The sequence below is a fragment of the Spinacia oleracea genome, chromosome 6 (genome assembly GCF_020520425.1).
Source record: "Spinacia oleracea cultivar Varoflay chromosome 6, BTI_SOV_V1, whole genome shotgun sequence".
NCBI classification, from domain to species: Eukaryota; Viridiplantae; Streptophyta; class Magnoliopsida; order Caryophyllales; family Amaranthaceae; genus Spinacia; species Spinacia oleracea.
The window spans coordinates 112,484,113-112,510,565 of record NC_079492.1 but is presented as its reverse complement, the minus strand read 5'-3'; the positions used below and the strand labels follow the sequence as shown (position 1 = coordinate 112,510,565).

General features: G+C 36.6%; 1 protein-coding gene across 1 annotated transcript; it reads left to right on the top strand.

Moving 5' to 3' along the window:
* Nucleotides 1-21,812: 21,812 nt before the first annotated feature.
* On the top strand, nucleotides 21,813-22,900 carry LOC110795574 (uncharacterized). The gene is made up of 2 exons (XM_022000589.1): nucleotides 21,813-22,454; nucleotides 22,511-22,900. The coding sequence occupies exons 1-2, from the start codon at nucleotides 21,813-21,815 to the stop codon at nucleotides 22,898-22,900; spliced, it is 1,032 nt and encodes a 343-aa protein (XP_021856281.1).
* The last annotated feature ends 3,553 nt before the right edge of the window (nucleotides 22,901-26,453 follow it).

Sequence of the window (26,453 nt, the reverse complement as noted above, 5' to 3'; positions counted from 1 at the left end):
TAAATTATCGATTTAGGCATGACTCGTTAAAAATAGGATCGGTTTTCTTAGTTGATGTGGACGGTATATTGAGAATTAATTGAAAGAGGACTTATTTAGGGAATTTTGACATCTATTAATATTATTGTCGGAAATCGCTCTTCTTGATATTTACTCTCTCAGTATTTATTTAAAATATATACTTTAACCGACTCGTAGTTTTAGAAGGGCGAGTTGAATTTATTAAAATAAGATGAAAATGGGGTATTGAGTTATTATTTATTGTAAAAAAATTGATAGTTTGTGAATTATTTATTATAGTAAAAAGAGTATCTGAGTAAGTGTAGGGACAACAAGAGAGAGATAAAAATTAATATAATTGGAAGTGGGGACCATGACACGCCAAAGAAAGAAAGTGTATATTTTAATAAAATCGACCGAATAAGGAAAGTGTATATTTTAAATAAATACAGAGGGATCGAGTACTTCTTTTGTTAATGTTTATACTCAACCCAAATGGTACAATAAAAAAATGGAGGAAATATTTTATTTTATTTTGCAAATAAGGCAAAACACAAATTACAAATGGTGGAGGGGTAGTTCAAAATTGTGACCTTGCATACACATGCATTTAGCTTTCACCGCTAAGCCAAAACATATTCCCTCAGGCATCCCTCCCTTTTCTGTTGCCCCGCAGCCAAAATACATTTTATTAAGAATTAGTTGTAAAAGGTACACATGTGTATATAAAATGGACCTATGGGGAAAGAGATAGAAAGAGAGCAAATGAGAAAAATTACCATTTAAGGTATGGAACAGTCTTAAAATGACAACTCAAAGAGGAAATTGGGGCAATCAAATTAAAGAGGGACGGAGGGAGTAATTGGTACTCCCTCCGTCCCGGAATACTCGACCCGGTTTGACCGGCACAGAGTTTAAGGGACTTGAATTGACTTATTTAATTTAATAGGTAGTAGTTGATAGTGGGGTATTATTTTAATGTAGTTAGTGGGGGTTGGGTTAAGAGGTGGGGTTGAGGGAGAGTAAGGGTTGAATTTTTAATTATTTTTTGTATGGAGTAGGGGGTAGGTGGGTTAATAGGGGTGGAGTGAGAAATAATATAATATTGTTAGAATATTTCCATTTTTAGAAACAGGTCAAGTATTAAGGGACGGTCCGATAAAGAAAACAGGTCAAGTATTCCGGGACGGAGGGAGTACTACATATCTATTTATACTTGTACAGTTGTACGTAATACTCACCGCCAAAGATTGTTTCATTCTCAACTTTTACTTGTTAAGAGGTGTAGTGAGAAAGTTGGTAGATTTGTCATTTAATATGTAGCTAGAGTAGTAAAAACAAATTAAGAGCGAAAAATTGTTGAAACCATGTTCACTAAAATAAAAATGGGACAATCTTTAAGTAACAGACGGAGTAAGTATTCATGCAAAAAGGGATACGTGTTGGGGTTTTCCATTGATTTTGAAATGGTTGTTACCCAACCATGTAATGAAACGTCAAGGTACTTTCTATCTAGTTACTTGTTCTCTCCATCATCAATCAATTGTCATAGTTGTATAACGTACCTAGCTATATATCTATGGACTATGGTGCTTGAAAGTCTATATCCTAAATCATTTCACTCTTTGTTTTTTGCAGCTTTAGATCTTTGGATACCCGGCCCGTTTGAAATTATGTGAGATCGTGATAGTGATGAATCTTATGATATTTTCTTAGAAGATGCCTTTGAGGTCCCCTACACGGTACACCCCAAAAGTATGTCAAATTTATGCATTTCTATTTCAACTTACGGGTCTTTCTTTTCTTACCATGCTGAATTTGCGCAAATCATGCACGCAACAAATAGTCAAATAAGCATTTACGGTAAACAATATTTAGTGTACCATGTACTAATTAAATTAACCGACTACCAGTTACTCAATAAAATTACCGGTCGAATTTGGATTATTCAAGTGATAGGTGGTTTGATTTAGGAATTAACTTAATACTTAATAATCTTAATTTAGCTTAATCCTTGCACAAAGGAGTTTGACTGTTTTTTTAGTTAATCCTCAATTCCATAAATACATGTTTTTTATCCAATTTAAATATTCATATACTACGTACATGTGATTGTAAGATGGACTATATACATGAGTTGTTAAAAGTCCTAAAGACAAGATTTAATTTCAGGTATTGAAGATTAGTGTACCACCACGATCCTATGTCCCTATGCCTTGTCCACATAAGTAATAGTATTACTACATTGTACAAGTAATTATGTAAGTCGTAAGAGAGCATACGAAATAGTGTTTCTTTTTAATAAAAAAAGTACTTTAGTAAGCATGCATTAGAAATAACTGGAGTCTTCTTTTAACTAATACTTCCTCCATTTCTATATAGTTGAAACACTTTCCTAATATGGAAATGTCACAATAGTTGCAACACATCTAAAATGGAAACATTCTTTTACCTAAAGTTACAATTTTACACCTAAGATGAAGTAAGTAATGTGATTAAAGTGGTTATGACCCCACTCAAGTACCATTTTCTTGTAGAGGGGTATGTTGCAACAATAAAGAATCGAAGGAAGTACTTCACTACGTAAGAAGTATGCTGAGTTAATAATGACAGTAGCAGATATATTAATATTTGAGCTTTATCAATTGATCAAGTCGTAATTTCTACGTACGTAGTATTTCTTTATTTGGTAGATTAGATTTTACCATCCTAAAGCATTTACATCAGAAAATAAATAACATCTTTAATAACGAGTTTGTTAGGGTGCGAATAAGTTATTAGGGCAATACAAATTATAAATATAAGGGTATTTAAACTGGTAAAATTGCCAATTTTAGCCACTAGTTCAAGACCAGTCTTAATACCCAAATTTTGTTAGTAAAGCTAAATTTGTTTTGAATTGTTTCCTCTCCTCATCTGCGTGGGTGCAAACAATTATGTTTTTGATAGTGGTTAGAGTTTGCCTCCTAAAAGCATTAATAAGGGGAGACTCTTACATTAAGTACTTTTATTTGTTGGAGCTAACTCTTATTTCAAAAAAAAAAAAATCTTACAAGCTCGAATTAAAAGACTCTCATTACTCACTTAATCCGCTAAGCGGTAGCTCTTAATTTTTCTCTTTTCTTAAAAGTCACCTAATAGCCCTACATACTATTATTGCATGCTCTTACGTATTCGATAATAACTAAACTAGCTCTTGAACCCGTTCAAAAAATCGAAATTTATATAATACGTGGTTGTTTAGCGGTCTTTTAAAGTTCTAATTTTATCGCGAGTTGTGATTTTAGTGGGAATGTATGATTTAAATAAAGGCGGAATTTGAAGGTTGAAGTAAGACGAAGAGACGCTGGAGCTGTAAAATATAGCAAATAACATAAAGAAAAATTGACAAAAAAAAAAACCTAAATCTATAATAATCTATCTATTACTCTATACTAAAACATACACTAGGAATGACACATGTCAATTCCTGGTGGAAAATTTTCCCGCCAAATTTTTTCCCTTTTTATTCATTTATTTATTTCTATATTTTTTATGGAAAATATTTAGTATATTTGATTAAATTTTTATCATTCCCTATTTATTTTATTTTCAATATAAATGTTCAGCTTTAATTTTATTTCTCTAAAAATAATATTTGTAAAATATATCCTAACTTTATTTATCTTCTGAAAATCTGTCAAGATCTTTTATACTCCGTACTACTTTATCATTGAACTATTTTTTAACTCAAATATTTTATAAAAGTGGTCAAATAATAAATTTAAAATATATGTGCGTGCACGAGATCTAATCTAGTATATTAAAAGGCGTTCTTAAGAATATATACGTATCACGTATTCCCCTCCTTATTGCGCCACGTCACCCACTAATCAGTATCTTGACATGTCATTGACAACCAAAAACATGAAGCAAAGATCAAGCACCAAACCTCTTTGTTAAAAGTTACACTTCCTACGAACTTAAGTTCTTAACCAACATCTTAAGTTCTTAACCAACTACAACTTACATTATATCTCTGGTGTTTGGTTGTTAGAGGATTGGCAAAAAATTAGAGGATTTGGCCAATTTAGAGGTTTGACCAATTCAATCCTCTAATCTAGGTGTTTGGAAGTAAGAGGATTGAAATAGAGGATTGGGATGAATCCTCTAATTTCAAAAAGTTGCTCCAATGAGCTTTTTCAATTAAAGGATTGTATTAGGTAAGATAAAAAGACAATTTAGCCCTCAAGTTGCAAAAATTACACCCATATCAATCATGCCTATACATTTATCATTGTATTCAACGATTCACAATAGCTTAATCAAATAATTACAATGAAGGTAACCCTTGTAACAACATAGAAGATGAAGCTAAACAATTATAGAACATTACAAAATGTCAAAAATATTTGAGATCGACTCGAACTTTTAAACATCTTGATCGTTCAATGAACCTTCTATTGCCGCTTAATAAGTCCTTATATTAATTTGTTAAACTTATCTTATTTGAGTTTAACAACCTTGTTAGATGAATCATGAATGATTTGTAATGCTCAACTTATTTTGACTTATTATAGCCAAAAAATCAATGTGATAAATTCAAATAAGTTCAGATATATTAGACAAAATGCTTTTAGTGAGACTTTAGAGAAATTTAATAAGTGATTTTAGAAAGAAACAAAAAATCATGCCCAAAATTATAACACGGTGCTTACCTTTTCTTTATTCACTTTAATACTTAAATTTATTACTTTGCTTACCTTTTATTTTTATATTATCTAACTAGGTTTTTATTTTTTAAATAGATGATGTATAATATAATAATGAAAAAAAATGAGTTTCTTTGAAGAGTGTAATGCAATTTTTTTTTCTCTTAGTTATTCCTATTTTGCAAATTAGCATTTAATGATTTATTTTCGTAAAAGTTGTTAGTGGGATTAACAAAATTTTCAATTTTATATAAATGTTGTTTAATTATTTTCATGTTAGTACATTTTATTCCGATAAAAATCTAACCATACATATCCATATATTTAGCAATTACTAATTCTCTATAATTAAATAAGTTAATGTCCTTATTGGTAATTTTACACAATCAAACAACTATTATATATCAGCTATTTACCAAACACTTTTACATAACCATCTAATACAATCAGCTAGTCAAACAAGCTAATACCAACAGTTAGTCAAAACTGCTAATTCAATCCACTACAGCTAACAGCTAACCGCTATTTTCCAAACAGGACCAATGAATTGAATGAAAGTGAATGAAAAAAAGGAATAATATTTAATCATAAATGTATAGTTATAACTATCCTAGCTTAAGCCTTAAAAAGAAAAAATCCGGGACAACACCTGGATCACACACTAGTTGATGGATTAAAAGGAGGTGATGACACATGTCATATAGTCATTTATGGTTTCTCTTTCTTAATACTCCGTACTAGGTAATTAGGTATAGATCAGGAGCTCTTTTCAATTAATTATTCCGTAGTGTTGAAGTTCATCACTTTTTAGAAGTTTATAATTACGGGGTAATTTAATTTGTCTACTCCATATATACATACTCTTTGGGGTTTTTTAAAATGTACCAATTACTTTATACTTTTATTTAGGAGAGGTGAGTGGGGAAAAATGTGGAAAAAGTAACATGAAGGTATTCCGTTATAAAATAATACGAGATTGAACATTAGGGCTTTTGGAGTTCTTCAAGTAGCACTCCAATAATAACTATATATTGGTCAACATTGGGGCTTTTGAGTAACTACTTATGGAGATCTATGCTATTGGCTAAGACACTCTAAGAATTGAATCTTGTTGACAAGTGAGGAACTACTTTGTTTGTGAAACCCAATCAATTAAGGACACGTGGCAAATTTGTCTACATTTAATATTTGTAATTTAAGAAAACATGTAAATGAAAAATTAATACTTCATCTGTTTTTTATTTATTGCACCATTTGCACTTTTACACTATTTACACAATATCTTATACTACCTCCGTTTCAAAAAGATCTTTACAATTACTATTTGCACGGACTCCAATGCAATATTTAACTACTAATATATCCAATTTCGTATGTGAAAAAATTATAAAAATTTGATATTCTGAAAATACATCCCGAGACCAATCTAACAAGATCTTACCTGTAACGTTTTGATGTATATAATGGTGAGAATTTACGATCAAAGTTTTTATACTTTGGACACATTTTCCAAAGCGTAATGAACTTTCTGAAACGGAGGTAGTACCATTTTTTTGTGATTATAAATAAGGAATTATACTGTCACGTAAGATCTTGTTAGATTTGTCTCGATATATATTTTCAAAATATCAACTTTTAAAATTTAAGCTAATGTATAATAAAAGATATTAATGAATTAACATCAAAATCCACTACAAGAATTCGGGCTTTTACCGACTGAAATTACCGACCACTAATGAAGTAGTTGCAAACAAATTATTTAACGACCGTTTTAAATGTAGCCGGTAATTACCGATCGTTTTTAGAATAGTCGGCAAATTACTGACCGTTTTATGGTTAGTCGGTAAATTACCAACTGTATTTCTATGTTTACCGACCGCTTGGGTATTTTTTATTTTCGAAACTAAGATTTACCAACCACTTTGAGCTTTCTCCCAATTAAATCTAGCCCATATATAAACAAGAAAACCTTAACCTTCCCCCCTTTCTCCTCCCAGCCGTTCCTCTTTCTTCTCTCTCCTCCCTCTTCCTTCTCTGTCCTCCCTCTTCCTAAAAAACCGAAGGAAGTATGTATATTTAAGGGAGAAAAAACACTCAACAAAAATGATTGTATTTTTCTTATAACTTAAAATGTAATCATCACAACTAATATGTCTTTTAGGAAAACAAAATTAATTAGCTTCTTAATAATCTTCAATAAATACTGTAACATTATCCGGTAGATATCAAATGAGGTTGATTAAAAAAAGAAAATGATACCGGACCACAATAGTGAAAAAATGATTGGAGATTTTTTTTTTAAAAGCCACTAATATTGGGTGTTTTTTAGAAGGGGTTGTTGAAAGTATATTGTAGAGAGGTAGTGATAGAGAGAGAATGAAGAGATAGCTGGAGAACTCAAAATCAAAGTACATGCTCTAATGGGTATACTCTTTCCGTATTTAAATAGGAAATACACTTACCATTTTCGGCCGTATATAAATAGGAAATACACTTACCATTTTTAGTAACTTTTCAACCCCACCATGTCATTAAATAATACTTCAACCCCACTACCACATTAAACAATTAATTTCATGTTAACCCACCCCACACCTCTCCAAAATTTAATGGTCCTCACTATTTTACTTGATTAAAATATTTACCCCAAACCCACTTGCTTTATTATTTTATTTCATTCAACTATTCTTCCTTAATACCGTGTTCGGCCAAGTGCATCTCCTATTTAAATACGGAGGGAGTAATACTTTATACGAAGTATTTGTTAAAGTAAAAGAGAAATGATTGTAATGTGTAAGGATGGCGGGGAAAGGGCATAAGATGGTAACATATATTCCGTTCGTTCCATAATCATGTTCCAATTTAGAAATTTAACACTATTCACAATTGAAGATAATTTTCTAAATAATTTCTAATGCATAGGAAAAAAAAACATATTCATGTGAGATCTTGTTTGATTCGTCTCAATAAATACTTTAATAATATCAAATTTTTATAATTACTGCTAATGTATGTTATAAATGAATATAAAATATATTGAAAAATGTGAAAAGTAGAGAACATTATTATGGAACAGATGGAGTAAATGCAAAAATAGAATTAGGGCTAGTTTGGTTGACATAGGAATTAAATTCTCATGGGATGTTTGTTTTCATGGGAAGTTACTTCTTTTGTGAAATTCCTAAGAAATGACATACTCTTGTTTGAGTAAATAGGTCTGGAGGTCCCTAAACTTTGCCAAAAGGAGCAGTTAGGTCCCTCAAGTTTCAAAAGGAGCATTTAGGTCCCTCAAAATGGATGGAAAACGTTGCTTTTTTTTTCCGTCACTAACGGGCGTTAAATGAATATAATAATATTAAAAATTATTAAAATAAAAGGAGAATTAATATAGACGTAGATTAATGATTGAAAACAGATGATTTTGATGAAAAGAAGCCTTTTCCAATTACTTAGCCTTTTCAACTTACTTTTTCAATGTGTACACGTGGAAACCTTCCAACTTCCCTCGTTTTTTCTGGTTCCTTCCTAATAATGTTTTGGCGGTAATTTTTTTACTGTTCCCAACCCTATTTCCCCCCTTTTCACTTCCTATTTATATGGTCCCCCCCCCCCCCCATTTTCACTCTCAGTTGTCTTTTTGCCATTTACTCACTCAAACACTTAAGAGAATTTGAAGTTATTGCTCTGAGTTTTCTGCAAAAATGGGTTCTTGCGTATCCAACAAGAGGACTGCTGATTCCAAGTGGGAAGTTCTCTCCCCCAAGAGAACAAGAATTTCCAGATGGGACGAAGGTATTTTCATTCAATTTGTCGATTTTTTCAATAAATGTTTGCAGTTGAGCCATGATAAATTAGGGTTTTTTTGTTAAGTAACTTTTTCCCAAAATTGGTGCATGCATTATCTTGATTGTGGTGTTTTATATGTTAATTTAAACAATCGTGGGATGATTTCGCATAATTTATCAATTGAAGTTGGAATTAGGGTTTCGTCCGTTTTTACTTTCCAATATTTAATTTGAATTGATGCTTGCATGTTCTTGAAAATGGTGTTTAATATGTTAAATTATACAATTGTTGCCTAATTTGGAATTAATTTAAACTAGATTTTGTAGTAATTAGGGTTTCACTTACTGTTTTTTATTCACTTAAATAAAAAATAGAGTTTGATTAATTCGAATTGATGCTTGCATGTTCTTGAAAATGGTGTTTATTTAAACTATTGTTTAATCTGGAAGTATTTTAATCTAGATTCCGTATAATAATTAGGGTTTACTTAATGTTTTATTGACTTTGGCCGTTATTTTGACTTTAGGAGACCTTGCTTTAAGGGAGGCACACCCCCTTTGTCATCATCAAGACATCCTCATCACCCAGATCTTCACCAAGCTGGACTGGGAGGGGCAGGCTGCTGTGCAGATGGTATGCAAGCAGTGGCGTAGGTGGGCCAAGTTGCGGTACCGCCTCCCATACCACTACCCTCAAGGATGCTATCGCGCGTGGCTGCGGGAGTGGGTGATCATGGACATCATTGACAATGATGGCCGTGACTTCCACGCCTGGATGGACAAGGACATGACCGTCTACTTTGAAGGCTTCCCCCTCCTTTTCAAGGAGGAGGAGTAGCTGGTGGTGGAGGCCATGCAGGGGTGGGTGGTGGTGGCGCTGGTGGTGGCCCCTCTTTTGTCAAGCTTATGATGATCCAGCTTGTTTATAGCTTTTTTTATTTTTAATTTTCAAGGAAAATTACATTACTACTGTCATTGCAATTAGGTTTTTGTGAATGTGACAAATGTTGGTTTTTGGTATTTGTCACTGCTATGACAGTAGTTTATATCTAACCGTAGGCTTCTCCCTCAATAGTGGATTGAGGTTTGAAATGTTAGGGTTGAAGCCTACCCTTTTGTAAATGAATGAATGATCATGATGAATGAATGAATGCAACTTTAACCTTTTGTTATCTCTTGTGTTGTTATTCAAGATTTGGTTTGGTTTGATTTCTTAAAGTTTTGTTTTTTTAATTGATATTGTTTAACTTTGATCAGATGTTGATGATTTGACTTTGAACCCTTTCATATATGTGCATCATGGTGGTGAATGGGTTGTGCAAGGTGATATGGTTTATAATGGGGGTGAAGGAAATAATGCCCTTGGTCCAAGTATGCATTCTATGTTAAGTCTAATAAATGCGGTTCAGTATTAATTAACAAGTTAATAATTCAGTGAGATCAAGTGAGCTGAATGCCTAGCTAGAGGCCGCTTCAGTTCAAGTGGAATTAATGATATTAATCCACAGCTTACTCTTGACTGAACCCGTAGGGTCACACAAATAGTACGTAAACGGATCAAGTATTTAATGGCATTAAATACTCCATCTATGAATATTCGGAACCGACGGATCTTGGTTTCAGTGGGAGCTAAGATCGTCACAGGCAAGAAGTGAATACTCCGGAAACGATGATATTGCCGGAAACGGAAATATGGATCGTATCGGAAATATAAATATTATCCAAGTCGTAGATATTGCCGGAAACGGAAACATGGTACGTATCGGAAAATATTATCGGAAATGGAAATATTGCCAGAATCGGAAATATTGCCGGAAACGGAAATATTGTCAGAATCGGAAATATTACCGGAATCGGAAAATAATTCCGGAAACGGAAATATTAAATATTTGTTCGAAACGGAAATTAATTCCGGAATCGGAAATATTAAATATTGTTCGTATCGGAAATGAATTCCAGAATCGGAAAATTTAATCGGAAGCGCATCGTACGAATAAGCATCGGACGAGGCCTGCCGGACGAGGCCCAGCACGAAGCCAGGCCATCGCCCAGCAAGCCAAGCGCGCCGCACAAACAGCCACGCCAGGCCCAGCGCAAGGCCAGGCCCAGCAGGCTGCGCAGCGCGCACAGCGCGCACAGCACGCGCAGCGCGCAGCGCGCGCGGGCGCTGCGTGGGCTGCTGCTCGCGCGCACGCATGGGGCCCATCGTGGCAGCCGTGCGTGTGTGTGCAAGTGTTTGTGTTCGTGCACGTTTCCTAAAACATGCAGAGTTCGGTTAATGATTAAATTCCTAATTCTATTTGATAAATTAATTAAATTAGAGTTCTTGTAGGATTCTAGGTTTAATTAATTTGTATCTGAATAGGATTTCGATTCCCTTTCCATACCCCTATAAATATGAGGCTAGGGCTCACAATTTATAACAAGTTTCAAAGTATTCAAAAGTGAGTTTTTTGAGAGAAAATTAAAACACACATCTTGCTCATAAAGTGCCGAAATTTTCTAGTACCTTAAGGGCGATTCTAGTTGGTCAATCTTAAGGCGGATCCGGACGTACTGTGGACTATCTACGGAGGGACGACACTTGGAGTCCTAAAGACTTGTTCTTGTTCGGTTCGGGCGCAGCTAGGGAGGGCACGCAACAAAGAGTATGCATCTAAATTATGCTATATGATTATGTGTAAATAATATGTTGTCCTGGGTTAATGGTTGTTTCCGCATGATCTATGTAATGTCATATGTATCATAACCTAACAGTGGTATCAGAGCCCCTTATTATTTTCATAATCTAAATTGTATGAACATGGTTAAATATTACAAATTTGCAAGAATTAAAAGGGGTGATTAATTTTCGTAATTGTTAATTAATTGCAAATTGCGTTTATTTAATTATACGTACGCAGTTTTTCGGCAGTTTCTTCGTTACTCATCCGAATTGAGTGATTTTTGTGTCAATTCCGCATGTAAAAGGCATTCTAAAATTTTGACAAAACTAGTATTTTTCTGCCTAACCCAGAGTTCTCAAATTCGAAGCCTAACTATGACTTTTCGAAGGTTTTAGTTTTTCGAATGCAAAATTTCGTAAATTTAAGATGTTAAATTAAATATTTGCGATTCTTGTTGATAAATCTTGAATTTTTGATTGACCTACTGCATATGTTTAACAAGTTTGAATGCCTAGTCTTGTTAATTATGCAATCTAATTTGTAATTATGATTAATTTGTTAAAAATTAGAATGATTTAGAATTAATTTGATTTTCATAATTAATTGTAATTTAATTAGAAACCTATGATTAAAAACCACCATAAAAATTGTAAATTTATGATAAATTTTAAATTTTTATGACCTAGACTTGAATCCATAACAATCGGAAATCAATTGGATAATAAATTTTCGATTTTTTCGCCCTAAAATTATGAAATTAATATTATTTATTAATTTGTCATTAATTTTAAATATAAATTTTAAATTTTTATGCGATTCGTTCATAAAACTTGCACGCACGAAGCAATGGACGCTTCGTGTTACCCTTAAGGGGTGTTGTATAATGCGGGCATGCGACGACGAGCAAGGGAGCTCGTCGCCCGTGCGGCACGAATGCAATGAGCAAGGGCGTAGTGCACGAGCACAAGGCAGCAGCCCTGCCTTGTGTCGTGTGCCACGAGCAATGGACGAATGGGCATGGGCGAAGGGCGAGCCAAGGCAGTCGCGTGTGGACAGCAAGCGAGCTGCGCCACAACGCGCGCTGCCTCGCACAAGGGCGCGCAGGCTCGCGCGCTGCCTCGCACAAGGGCGCGCAGGCTCGCGCGCTGCCTCGCACAAGGGCGCGCAGGCTCGCGCGCTGCCTCGCACAAGGGCGCGCAGCCTCGCGCGCAGCGAGCGCAAGCTCGCGTGCCACGAGCGCTGCGCCCAGCATTGCTCGCGCGCACAACGAGCGAGGACTCGCGCGCACAGCCAGCATTGCTCGCGCGCACATCGAGCGATGTCGCGCGCCCAGCGAGCGATGGCTCGCGCGCCCAGCGAGCGATGTCGCGCGCCCAGCGAGCGATGTCGCGCAGGCACTGCGAGCGATAGCTCGCGTGCGATGAGCGCTGGCGCGCGCAGCGAGCACCAATGCGTGCGGAGGCTTGCGATGGGGATGCAGCAGCTATGCGACGAGTGCATGGGCTGCGCGCACATGGCCAGCAATGGCTGTGTGCGTGCGGCCCATGGGCGTGCAACGCGTAGGGTGTTTGTGTTACGATTAAAGATCGTTTTGAATGTTTAATTTGAAAATTTCAGTTCACGTAATTTTAATTAATTTTAAAATTAATAATTTAAATTATTTTCTTTGATTTTAATTTTGAATATTGTAATTATAATAAATTTTATTTATTCTAATTATTTTACTAAAATTAAAATCATGAATTAATTTAAATACGACTGAAATTAAATTAAACTTTTGGATTCAATTATAAATTGATATGAGCTTTAAATTTTAATTAAATTTGTATGATTCCGGTTGGACTAGAAATACATTTTTATGTTTAAAATTAGTAAAGCATATAAATTTATTGGTTTAAGTGGGAGCGCTTTTTAGTCATAAACTCTTGATTAGGTCTACAAATCCTTAAGGTTAAAACAACTTGATTAGAATTAATAAGGACTGAATAATTGGTAGATTATTGGTGCCCTTGATTAATTGCTGCAAATGTTTACGTGATGCATAATGTGTTTTACTAACCAGCTATGTGGGCCATTCATGATAATGAATGGGTGAATGGTATATATTGTATATGTACTGTTTTGCAGGTTATGAAGTGACTAGTATGGCCCAAATAGGATAGAAAATATGGTCTGCGTACCATTAATTTGAATGTAATTGGTCTAAAGTACCAAAGTTATTTTTCAATTCAAATATGGTCTGCGAACCATCAAATAGTTGTAATTAGTTATAGCTTATCCTATTTGAAGAAAATGGTGCCTCCCACGGAGATTTTCAAGACGGACTTTGAAGTCAAAGCTTCAAGATGAAGTCGGGCCATACTAGATCACATTTATCTTATGCATGTTTTAAGTTATTTATTGCTTTTAAATATGTCTTAAAATGCATGAGATCAAAAGCTTGATTATGTTGCATGATTAAGGATTTTAGTTCACTTAAAATCTAACCAACATAGTAAGAGCCTTAAGTTCCAAACTTAAAAATTGAGTTAAAAGGTGCCATGCCAAAATATACACTTGCTTGGATATCCTTTACATCAATCTAGTAATAATTTTCGCTCAGCGAGGTGTTACTTATTGGTCCTAAAGGGGCAAGGTACACAAATAATTGTGAGTACATGTTAGTTTTGGTGAAACTCAACGATATAAGTAAGGAGTCCTTTTATGTCGTGGCAAATTCGATAGGTTTACCTAATAAGTTCTTAGACGTACCTATCAACCAAGAATAGTTTCTAGACTATTAGCAAAAGGCTTTTGCTTACCTAAGATGTTCTAGGATTAAGTCGACAAACTGTGCTTAGTTCTTCAATGATTTTAGGATCTTGGAATCATTTTATTCACACCTGCCGGAACACATAATTTGAATAAAATGCTTAATAAACATTGAATTATGCATGTATGCTAGAATTTAAGTTTATTAAGAGAAACTGTGAATGGTTATTTATTTGTTTATTCTTTCCAATTGTAGTTTTTAATATGGCAAACAACAATTCATTCAACATTCGATCAATTCTCGAAAAGGAGAAGTTGAACGGGAAAAACTTCCTTGACTGGCAAAGGAACTTGCAAATAGTTCTTATGCAGGAAGAAAAGGAGTATGTCCTAGATGAGGCGATGCCCGAAGCTGCAGGCGACGGGGTCACTCAGGCAGCCCTCAATCGTTGGATTGATGCCAACAAGGATGTGAAATGCCTAATGCTCGCCACCATGAGTGCGGATCTGCAGAAAACGTTCATCAACTCAGATGCTTTCACAATCATCAGTGAGTTGAAGAACATGTTCCAAGATCTGGCTCGAGTCGAAAGATTCGAGACTCATAGGCAAATTCTTGAGACCAAGCTTAAGAAAGGCGAGCCCGTAAGTCCACATGTTCTCAAAATGATTGGACTCATTGAGAATATGAGTCGGCTGGATCAGCAATTTTCTCAGGAAATGGCTATAGACACCATCCTCCATTCTCTTCATAGCGGGTATGATCAGTTCAAACTGAACTACAGTATGAATAGTCTGGACAAAACGCTCACTGAGCTTCACGGTATGCTGAAGACCGCTGAAAAGACGCTCAAAAGTGATAAGCAGGATGTGCTTATGGTGCGTGGGGGCAAGTTCAAGAAATCTGGAAAGAAGAGGAATGCTAAGAAAGGTGGCAACAAGGCCAGCCCAACTAAGCAAACTGGCGCCAAATCTGTAAAGAGGAAGGTCAGTCAACCCACTTCTGAATCCGAATGCTTCTACTGCAAGAAGAAGGGGCATTGGAAGAGAGATTGCTTGAAGCTAAAGGAAGATCAGAAGAACGGAACAGTCGTTCCATCTTCAGGTATTTTCGTTATAGACTGTATACTTGCTAATTCAACTTCTTGGGTATTAGATACAGGTTGTGGCTCACACTTATGTTCCAATCCACAGGGACTAAGAAGAAGTAGAAAGTTAAGCAAGGGTGAAGTCGACCTACGAGTGGGAAATGGAGCACGGATTGCTGCATTAGCTGTAGGAACTTACTATTTGTCGTTGCCCTCCGGGCTAGTTTTGGAACTGGAAGAATGTTTCCATGTTCCAAGTCTTACTAAAAACATCATTTCAGTTTCTTGCTTAGATGCTAAGGGATTTTCCTTTTTAATAAAAGACAATAGTTGTTCGTTTTATTTTAAAGCGATGTTTTATGGATCTGCTAGATTAGTCAATGGACTTTATTTATTAGATCACGACAAACAAGTATATAACATAAATACCAAAAAGGCCAAAAAGGATGATTCAGATCTCACCTATCTGTGGCATTGTCGATTAGGCCATATAAACTTGAAACGCTTAGAAAGACTTCAAAGGGAAGGAATTCTAGAACCATTTGACTTAGAGGATTATGGTAAATGCGAATCATGTTTACTTGGCAAAATGACAAAGCAACCTTTCTCTAAAGTTGGAGAAAGAGAAACTTAACTATTGGGTTTAATCCATACAGATGTATGTGGACCAATGAGTACAAATGCTAGAGGTGGTTTCATCTACTTTATCACTTTCACTGATGACTTCAGTAGGTATGGTTATGTCTACCTAATGAAGCATAAGTCTGAATCCTTTGACAAATTCAAGGAATTTCAGAATGAAGTAGAGAATCAATTAGGCAAGAAGATTAAGGCACTGCGGTCTGATAGAGGCGGTGAATATCTGAGCTATGAATTTGATGACCATCTGAAAGAATGTGGAATTCTATCAGAATTGACTCCTCCTGGAACACCACAATGGAACGGTGTGTCGGAACGGAGGAACAGAACCTTGCTAGACATGGTCAGGTCAATGATGGGTCAGGCCGAACTTCCATTAGAATTTTGGGGACATGCACTAAATACAGCTGCACTCACTATAAATAGAGCTCCGTCTAAAGCTGTCGAAAAGACTCCATACGAATTATGGTTTGGAAAGCCTCCAAATGTGTCTTTTCTTAAGATTTGGGGATGTGAAGTATACGTCAAACGATTAATTTCAGACAAACTTCATCCAAAATCTGACAAATGTATCCTTGTGGGCTATCCAAAGGAAACAAAGGGGTATTACTTCTACAATACATCTGAGAACAAAGTGTTTGTTGCTCGAGATGGTGTCTTTTTGGAGAAGGATCACATTTCCAAAATGACAAGTGGGAGAAAAGTAGACCTCGAAGAAATTCGAGTCGAACAACAAACTCTAGAGAATGCTCAAGATGACATTCAGGATGAAACTCAGAGATCTTTAGAAGAATCTGGTGAGAATCATGGTCAATCTAGAAATGTTACCCCGCGTAGATCGCAAAGATATAGATCTCAACCGGAAAGGTACTTAGGTATTTTGACGAACGAGAGCTATGACGTTCTATTACTTGAAAGTGATGAACCTGCGACTTACAAGCAAGCTATGACGAGCCCTAGCTCCAAGCAGTGGCAAGAAGCCATGCAATCTGAATTAGACTCCATGTCTGAAAACCAAGTATGGGATTTGGTCGATTTGCCAGATGGCTACCAAGCCATTGGAAGCAAATGGGTTTTCAAACTGAAAAAGGACAAGGATGGGAAACTTGAAGTTTTCAAAGCTAGATTGGTTGCAAAAGGTTACAGGCAAGTCCACGGTGTGGATTACGATGAAACCTTTTCACCAGTTGCAATGCTAAAGTCTATTCGAATAATGTTAGCAATCGCTGCATATTACGATTACGAAATATGGCAGATGGATGTCAAAACTGCTTTCTTAAACGGCGTTTTAACAGAAACTGTGTTTATGACACAGCCTGAAGGTTTTGAGGATCCAAAGAATGCTAAAAAGGTATGCAAGCTAAAGAAGTCAATCTACGGATTGAAGCAGGCATCCAGGAGCTGGAATATACGTTTTGATGAAGCAGTCAGTGACTTTGGTTTCATCAAGAACGCGGACGAATCTTGTGTATACAAGAAGGTCAGTGGGAGCAAAATTGCTTTCCTAGTATTATATGTCGACGACATATTGCTTATCGGAAATAACATTCCTATGTTGAACTCTGTCAAGATTTGGCTTGGGAAATGTTTTTCGATGAAGGATCTAGGAGAAGCACAATACATATTGGGCATCAAGATTTACAGAGATAGATCTAAAAAGATGATTGGACTTAGTCAAAGCACTTATATCAATAAGGTGCTTGATAGGTTCAAGATGGCGGACTCCAAGCAAGGCTACCTACCCATGTCTCATGGAATGACTCTAAGCAAGACTCAGTGCCCAAAAACACTTGATGAGCGTAGACGAATGAATGGGATTCCATATGCATCATTGATTGGTTCAATAATGTATGCTATGATATGTACACGCCCGGATGTTGCGTACGCACTCAGTGCTACGAGCAGATACCAGTCAGACCCAGGAGAGGCGCATTGGACTGCTGCCAAGAATATTCTGAAGTACCTGAAAAGGCACAAAGATGACTTCCTGGTCTATGGTGGAGATGATGAATTAATTGTTAAAGGCTATACGGACGCAAGTTTCCAAACCGACAAAGATGATTTTAGATCACAGTCTGGGTTTGTCTTCTGCCTCAACGGAGGAGCAGTAAGCTGGAAAAGTGCTAAGCAAAGCACCATTGCGGATTCTACAACTGAAGCGGAGTACATTGCTGCACATGAAGCAGCAAAGGAAGCTATATGGCTAAGGAAGTTCATAGGAGAACTTGGTGTAGTCCCCTCCATTAAAGGACCAATAGCCCTGTATTGTGATAATAACGGAGCTATTGCACAGGCAAAAGAGCCTAGACACCACCAGAGAGTCAAGCATGTACTTCGTAGATTTCACCTTCTACGGGAGTTCGTTGAAAGAAAAGAAGTCGAGATAAGCAAAATTGGAACTGATGACAACATATCAGATCCATTAACTAAACCTCTGCCGCAGGCGAAGCACAACTCGCACACTGCAGCTATGGGAATCAAGCATATTGGAGAATGGCTTTGATGTCTCTGTTTAATGTTTTAAAGTTTTAGAGTTTAAATCTTTGTAAAACATTATTGGTTAATCATTCACAATAAATGAAATGAATTCATTTTTCCATTTAATTTGTGGTTTATTAAATGATGAGTCCCTTCAATTTGACGATATATTCAAGATAGACTGTCAGGACCAGTCCTGTGACTAAGAAATGTCTATCAAGTGAACTTGAATGTCAAAGGTTGAAAATGGTCCCTAATCGGAGTTTTCTATAAAATTGGACGCATAGAAAACGTTAGACGATTAGAATGCAAGATGACTAGTAGTTCTGTTTCTTGAACTATGTGGACATGGCAATGTCATAATCATTTGCATAGATACTTACTTTGGGAAGACTAGTATCGGACAAGACCTATGAAACTTTACTGTAAGAGATGAAAATCTGTCATGAGTAAATTTCATTAAATTATTAGACACTAAATCCTCAATACCTGAGTGATTTGAGATTACTTGTTTGAGAACTGGTTGCTTTGACGTTGACCAACCGTCGCACCGTAAAAGGAGGCTATAAAGGCAACGCTCAGGTAATCACCTATCAAACGAAGTCTAATCTCAAGATCGCAAGATTGGGATTGTCCTCCCATAAATCGGGATGAGATGCTTAAAAGTTGTACAAGGCCACTCGGAGAGCTAGAAACTGTGAAATGCATGGCCGTGCTCGGATGAATCATAGGCTATGATTATCTGTTTATTTGATCAGTTGAACTCTGAAACCGAGGAACACCTCTGGACATAATAAGGATGACAACTCTTACCTTATGTTCAAGAGCAAGCATCGAGCGACAAAGGAATTAGGAAATGCACACTTGTCCCTAAGGACAAGTGGGAGACTGAAGGAAATAATGCCCTTGGTCCAAGTATGCATTCTATGTTAAGTCTAATAAATGCGGTTCAGTATTAATTAACAAGTTAATAATTCAGTGAGATCAAGTGAGCTGAATGCCTAGCTAGAGGCCGCTTCAGTTCAAGTGGAATTAATGATATTAATCCACAGCTTACTCTTGACTGAACCCGTAGGGTCACACAAATAGTACGTAAACGGATCAAGTATTTAATGGCATTAAATACTCCATCTATGAATATTCGGAACCGACGGATCTTGGTTTCAGTGGGAGCTAAGATCGTCACAGGCAAGAAGTGAATACTCCGGAAACGATGATATTGCCGGAAACGAAAATATGGATCGTATCGGAAATATAAATATTATCCAAGTCGTAGATATTGCCGGAAACGGAAACATGGTACGTATCGGAAAATATTATCGGAAATGGAAATATTGCCAGAATCGGAAATATTGCCGGAAACGGAAATATTGTCAGAATCGGAAATATTACCGGAATCGGAAAATAATTCCGGAAACGGAAATATTAAATATTTGTTCGAAACGGAAATTAATTCCGGAATCGGAAATATTAAATATTGTTCGTATCGGAAATGAATTCCGGAATCGGAAAATTTAATCGGAAGCGCATCGTACGAATAAGCATCGGACGAGGCCTGCCGGACGAGGCCCAGCACGAAGCCAGGCCATCGCCCAGCAAGCCAAGCGCGCCGCACAAACAGCCACGCCAGGCCCAGCGCAAGGCCAGGCCCAGCAGGCTGCGCAGCGCGCACAGCGCGCACAGCACGCGCAGCGCGCAGCGCGCGCGGGCGCTGCGTGGGCTGCTGCTCGCGCGCACGCATGGGGCCCATCGTGGCAGCCGTGCGTGTGTGTGCAAGTGTTTGTGTTCGTGCACGTTTCCTAAAACATGCAGAGTTCGGTTAATGATTAAATTCCTAATTCTATTTGATAAATTAATTAAATTAGAGTTCTTGTAGGATTCTAGGTTTAATTAATTTGTATCTGAATAGGATTTCGATTCCCTTTCCATACCCCTATAAATATGAGGCTAGGGCTCACAATTTATAACAAGTTTCAAAGTATTCAAAAGTGAGTTTTTTGAGAGAAAATTAAAACACACATCTTGCTCATAAAGTGCCGAAATTTTCTAGTACCTTAAGGGCGATTCTAGTTGGTCAATCTTAAGGCGGATCCGGACGTACTGTGGACTATCTACGGAGGGACGACACTTGGAGTCCTAAAGACTTGTTCTTGTTCGGTTCGGGCGCAGCTAGGGAGGGCACGCAACAAAGAGTATGCATCTAAATTATGCTATATGATTATGTGTAAATAATATGTTGTCCTGGGTTAATGGTTGTTTCCGCATGATCTATGTAATGTCATATGTATCATAACCTAACAGGGGGGAGGGTGGATGTCTTTGATTACATCCATGAGAATGCAGATGGCAAATATGTTAAGGAATTAGTCGATAATTTAGGTTATAATGATATAGAGAAAGTACATTTCTGGGACCCTAGGAAAGAATTCAATAATGGGGTTAGGTTTTTAGGTTTTGATAGTAGTACTTGTGACCCTTTCTTAGCTTTACTCTTTGAAAACAAAAGCATTCATATATACATTGAACATAAAATCAAACCCACCTACAACTTTAACCTAAACAGGAGTGGAGGAGGGGGAGGAGGGAGAGGTAGCTTCCTTGAGTTGTTGAATACTGATGTGGTTGACTTAAATTCTGATTACGTGGAACCACCTTTTACAGTACTCTCACCCAAACAAACTGAACCTCAACCTGAACCTCAACCTGAACCTCAAATTCAACCTCAAAATGTGCCTCAACCTGAAATTGATTATGATTTAGAGGGTACAAATGAGGATGATGATGAGTAGCCACTGCTAGGTCTAAGATATCTGATGATATGAGAAGGAAAAAGGCTTATTTTGAGGAGTTAGTAATGCTGAAAAAACTAGCAGAAAGTAAAGTAGAAGGTGGTCTGAATTTAGGGGATGACTTTGATGGATACAGTGACTTAGACAGCCCTAGTGAGTCAGAAGATGAGGATGATGTTGGTTACTTAGTTGCACCACAACACCATAAGAGGGGGAGAGGGAAACAGAAGCAAAACAACACTAAAACTGAAGAGAGGGAAGCCACTTTTTATGTTGGGCAACAGTTTGAGAATCCAAAGACATTTAGGAAAGCAATCATAGATTATTCAATTGATAAAGGAAGAAACATTCCATTTTCTAAAAATGATTCCACTAGGGTTTGTGCAGAGTGTGAGCACAAAGATAAAGGTTGTAAATGGAGAATTTGGGCTTCATGGGAGAGAGGAAGAAGGTCATTACAGTGAAAACATTTGTCAGTGAGCACACTTGTGGTAGGACACCTATCATTAAGAAGATGACTTCACATTGGATTGCAGAACACTACCAGAATCTGTTTAAGGTTAACCCTTACATGAGAGTGCAAGATATTCAGGAAACCATTTGGTTAGAAAAGGGTATAAGGGTGAGCAAAGACAAGGCTGCCAGGGCTAGGAGAAGGGGTCAAGCACTCATTGTTGGTGAATACAAAGAGAAGTATGCATTACTCCCAAGGTATGCAGCTGAGATACTAAGAAGCAATCCAGGGAACACAGTGAAGTTGAAGTTGGATGCAAATGTGTTTGACAGACTGTATTTGTGTTTTGAGGCACTTAGGAAAGGGTTCTTGGCAGGATGCAGACCTTTCATATCACTTGATGGATGTTTCTTAAAGGGACCATTTGGGGGTTAATTGTTAGTAGCAGTAGGGAGGGATGGAAACAATCAAATGTTCCCTTTGGCTTGGGCTGTTTGTGAGGTTGAGAGCACTGACACATGGAGTTGGTTTCTAGAACTTCTAGCTACTAATTTAGGCACTAGTGAAGGAGCAGGGTACACATTCATGTCTGACCAACAAAAGGGTTTACTTGCTGCTGTGTCAAATGTGTTTCCACAAGCTGAAAGTAGGGTGTGTGCAAGGCATGTGTACTGTAACTTTAGGGGAGTGTTTGGAGGTGGTTTAGAGTACAGAAAACAATTCTGGACTATTGCAAAAAGCAACACAGTAAATCACTTCAATGAAAACATTGAAGTCATGAGGGCTATTTCACATGAAGCTGCTGAAGACCTACTGAAAAGGAACTACAAGAAATGGTGTAGGGCATTCTACACTCCATTATCTTGTTGTGACAGTGTAGACAACAACATGAGTGAGGTGTTTAATGCATACATCTTGAGTGCAAGGCACAAGCCTATTATTACCATGTTGGAAGATATCAGAGAGGGTTTGATGGAAAGACTGCATAAGAAAAGAGATTTCATTGGGAAAAAGGAGATAATGTTGTGTCCTAGGATCCAAATTCAGTTAGAGAAACACAAAATTTGGGCTAGGGGTTGGAATGCATACTGGGATGGTGGGTTTTGCTATGGAGTAAGAGAAGGTGCAACAGGTTAAGTATGTGGTGGATCTGAACCAACATATGGCAGGTGAGTGAGATTCCATGCAAACATGCAACTGTTGCTATATGGAATAAAGTAGACCACCCAGAACAATATGTCAATGCATATTTCTGCAAACAGACCTACATGAAGGCATATGAATTTTTGTTAGAGCCTTTAAATGGTCCTCAAGAGTGGCCTACTTCTGATAGCATTGTTGTGGCTCCAAAGGTGAAAAAGGTCAATGGAAGACCTAAAACAAAGAGGAGATATGGTGTTGGAGAGGTAACTGCATCTGGTAAGCTGAAGAGAACAGGTTGTTCTATGAAATGCAGCTTATGTGGTGTGATAGGCCACAACAAAAGGGGTTGCAAGAATGCCCCTAAGCAACAACAACACAGCAACAATCATGCTACTGCAGAGCAGACCACACCATAGCAACAACACCCAAGAACCAGTTCAGCTATACCAATGCACAATAGGGGTGTGGGTATTTATACCTACCCAAATGGGTATCAAAGAATAGCTATTGTAAGTCATTGAATAGACTCAAATTCTTTCCTTACATGTTACTTTACTGTACTGAAGCCAACTTGTTCCTAATTTGTTTTAATTAATGCAGCCTATATCACAACATTTCCCCACACCACAGAGGCAAAGACCTCCTGCAACTTTCTATTCTGATCATGGGGGTGAGCAAACCATCTACTCCTTCCCTGCACATGACTTCCCATTGTCACAGACTCAACCAAGTCAAGGACACACAATATCAAGCCAAGCATTGCAGGATCTTGCAATGGCTAGAAGATTAGAAAAAAGACCATGAGGTTAGATTTTATTGAATTTAAAGTCTTCATTACATTTCATTAGTGCAGATCATTACATTTTACCTACCCACTTAACCCACTTAACTTAAAACAAACCAGATAAAAAAAAAACAGAACCACTATGATTACAACCCACACTTCACATTTCACACTAATAGGTCTTCTCATCTTGCTCATCACATAGTATGCCTCCCTCTTCCTTGCATAATTGTTAGCTTCCCTAAGTTTTGTCCTAAAACTATCAACTTCAGCAGCAAGGTTTTGTTTATCTTGCATTAACCCTAGTATGACAATTGTTTGCCAAGTTGTTGGTTCTTGTTCATCAATCCATCTAAAAAAGATGCAACCCCTTCTGTTTGTTTCAACATCATAATCTGGACAAGCAATGAACCTCCTTCCAGGATTTTCTTTTGTCCATGCCTTTTGAATGGATACTGTGAATCCACAGTAGCACCTCTTAGGGTGTTCATTATCACCATTGTTGAACAAAGAGATAGCCCTGTTCATCATTCTGCAAATAAATTACGTTTTAATAATTATTTCCTAAATATGTTTAATTATTGTTAAAATAAGCTAACTTAAGATTTTAAAAAAAATGGCAGAAAAATACCTTTTTGTTGAGAAGAGTCAGCTATGGTGGAGCAACAGAGAAAAAACACAGAGCAGAAGATGGAGAAGAAAGATTTTTTTTTTAAAGTGTTTTATTGTTGTTTTGTTGGCCATGGAATGTTAAATACTCTGTTTTTTGAGAGCCTCAACGGCTATATTTTTGTAAACAGCTAACTGAAATGAATTTCCCTTTATTTAATTATTGGTAAATGGTAAATGTAACTGTTTTTTTGTCGTTTAGTGCCTTTTATTTAGTTTCCTTTTAATTTAATTGAATTTTAACGGTCGTTAGTGACGGAAAACAAAAAGCAGCGTTTTCCATCCATTTTGAGGGACCTAAATGCTCCTTTTGAACCTTGAGGGACCTAACTGCTCCTTTTGGCAAAGTTTAGGGACCTCCAGACCTATTTACTCACTCTTGTTTGGTTGCACTAAGGAATTCACATTTCCTAGGAAATGACATGGGAATTGTGACTTACCAAGGAGAGGGTGGGTAAGCCACTTCCCATGTCCAATGGGAACTCCAAATTCCTAAGAAGTTCTACTTCCCCCATCTTATTAATTTCATGCCAACTAAATAACATGACAAATGTTCACTTCCTAGAAAGTCACACTTCCCCCTCCAACCAAACATCACCTAAAATAAAAGAAAAAAGAAAAGAACAAAATAATAAAGTAAGAAGAACCAATAAAAAACCACCCGTTTTAAAAATATGGGTACAACAAAAGAAAAACAGAAAGAACGGTGAAAACTAAAAAGATGGTGTTTCTTTAACACCAAAAAAGGGATTGTTATTAGAATATTATTCGAGTAATACAATATGGTTTTCACATGGGGGCATTATTTTATTTATCTTTTAAAAGGAAAAGTATAAAGAAGTTAGGATAATTTTCTCTTAAGATAAGCAACTAAAATTTCCACGGACATTAAACACATTGTTGCAAAATGTGAATAATTAGTAAATAAGTGGGGCATTATATTAATATGCTGCAAATTGAGTCTCTTTGTCAATGAGTCTATCTCCCGTAGACCCCGCGCAACCCGCCGGAAAGGAAATGAAGAGAATCAAATCAAATTGAGTGGCGCTTTCGATCTTTTTACTGTTGCTTAAGTGCATTTTCGGCAATATAATGAATTTACAAGCTCACTTTTACGGCAATATATTTTTTAAACGAAGCATATACACTATTTTCTTTTACTTCCTTTGTCCTTAAATATTGCCGGATCAACTCCTTTGTTAATAACTTAATATAGTCTCCACTAAACCTTTCTACTTTACTCCGGATTTACCCATAATATGCTTTATGCACCCGGGTACACAATGTTTACTGTGCACCCTGTTTTTAAATGAACATATTGTTCAAATACAAAGACCATATTATTCATACCCAAAGAACATATAGCCAATGAACATATAGTTCAAATTCATAGAACATATAGTTTAAATATTCGGATTTTTCATGAAATACCCCCGAATTTTGGCGCAATTCACCAAATGCCCCTCGACTTTCAGAAATTCACCAAATGCCCCTCACAAATGACTTAATACCCAAAATACCCTTACTAATGATGCGCCGTTAGTCCTCCGTTAACCTAATTTTCAAATTCACCAAATACCCCTATTTTAATACTTATTTCACCAAATACCCTTATTCAGAAACTTAATTCACCAAATACCAATAACATAAAATTACTCATTTTGATGCTCAACGGCTAGTTTTTGTGTTTGGAAATTAGCCGTTGCTTATTGTTTGCTTATAAATACTCTTTTTCTGACGGTTTATTGTAGTTTTCCTATTATTTTGTTAATTTCATATCATTTTTGTCATGAGTTTTCTTTCAAAATCATCATCCACACCCAATGAGTCCACATATGTAAGAGTCCCAAATAAATTTTGTTATCATGGGAGAAAATTTGACATCCGAATATCTGATACAACACTCAATCTGAAGCTCTGGTACAACACTAAAACAGAAAACACTCCTAAAAACACCTCAAAACGTCGCAACTCTTCAAGAAAATAGCTACTTCTTTTGTACCTTATTCTTTATGTGACCAATTAATTATATTTACCACGCAATCGGAAGGTATTCCTTTTTCAATATGGGAAATATCTTTAACATATGCAAACAGATTAAAAATAAAGCTCTTATTAATTTTATTCTAACGCATATGTTCCAGCTACCTCGGCTTCTATTGCTTCCATGCCACATATTTAACGTTAACTCCCTTTTGTCTCCTGTCTCTACTGCCTCCAAACATCTTTCTTCAATCTCCTAACTTTCTCTCAACCTTACAGTCGAGGCATAAAGGTTTTCCCACTTTTTTTTTGAGCTAGGTCCTATTGACATGGTCAGATTTATGGACAAATGTCTATTTTTGGATTTGAGGGAACAAGAAAAAAAAATGAAACTAAGGTATGTTCCAAAGCTCATGAACCAGTGAAAAAACATGAATCTTGGCACAAAGATTTGCCTCCAAACTCAAGATTTTCACATCATGAATCCAAGTTGAAATCGAGGTTGTGATAAAAATGTATGTGTTATTGAACTT

Excerpts from the sequence above, each read along its gene's own strand:
- LOC110795574 (XM_022000589.1), top strand. The coding sequence starts at position 21,813 with ATGTTCCCTTTGGCTTGGGCTGTTTGTGAGGTTGAGAGCACTGACACA. Across the intron at positions 22,455-22,510 it reads ATGGTGGGTTTTGCTATGGA|GTGAGTGAGATTCCATGCAA; the intron begins GTAAGAGAAGGT and ends AACATATGGCAG.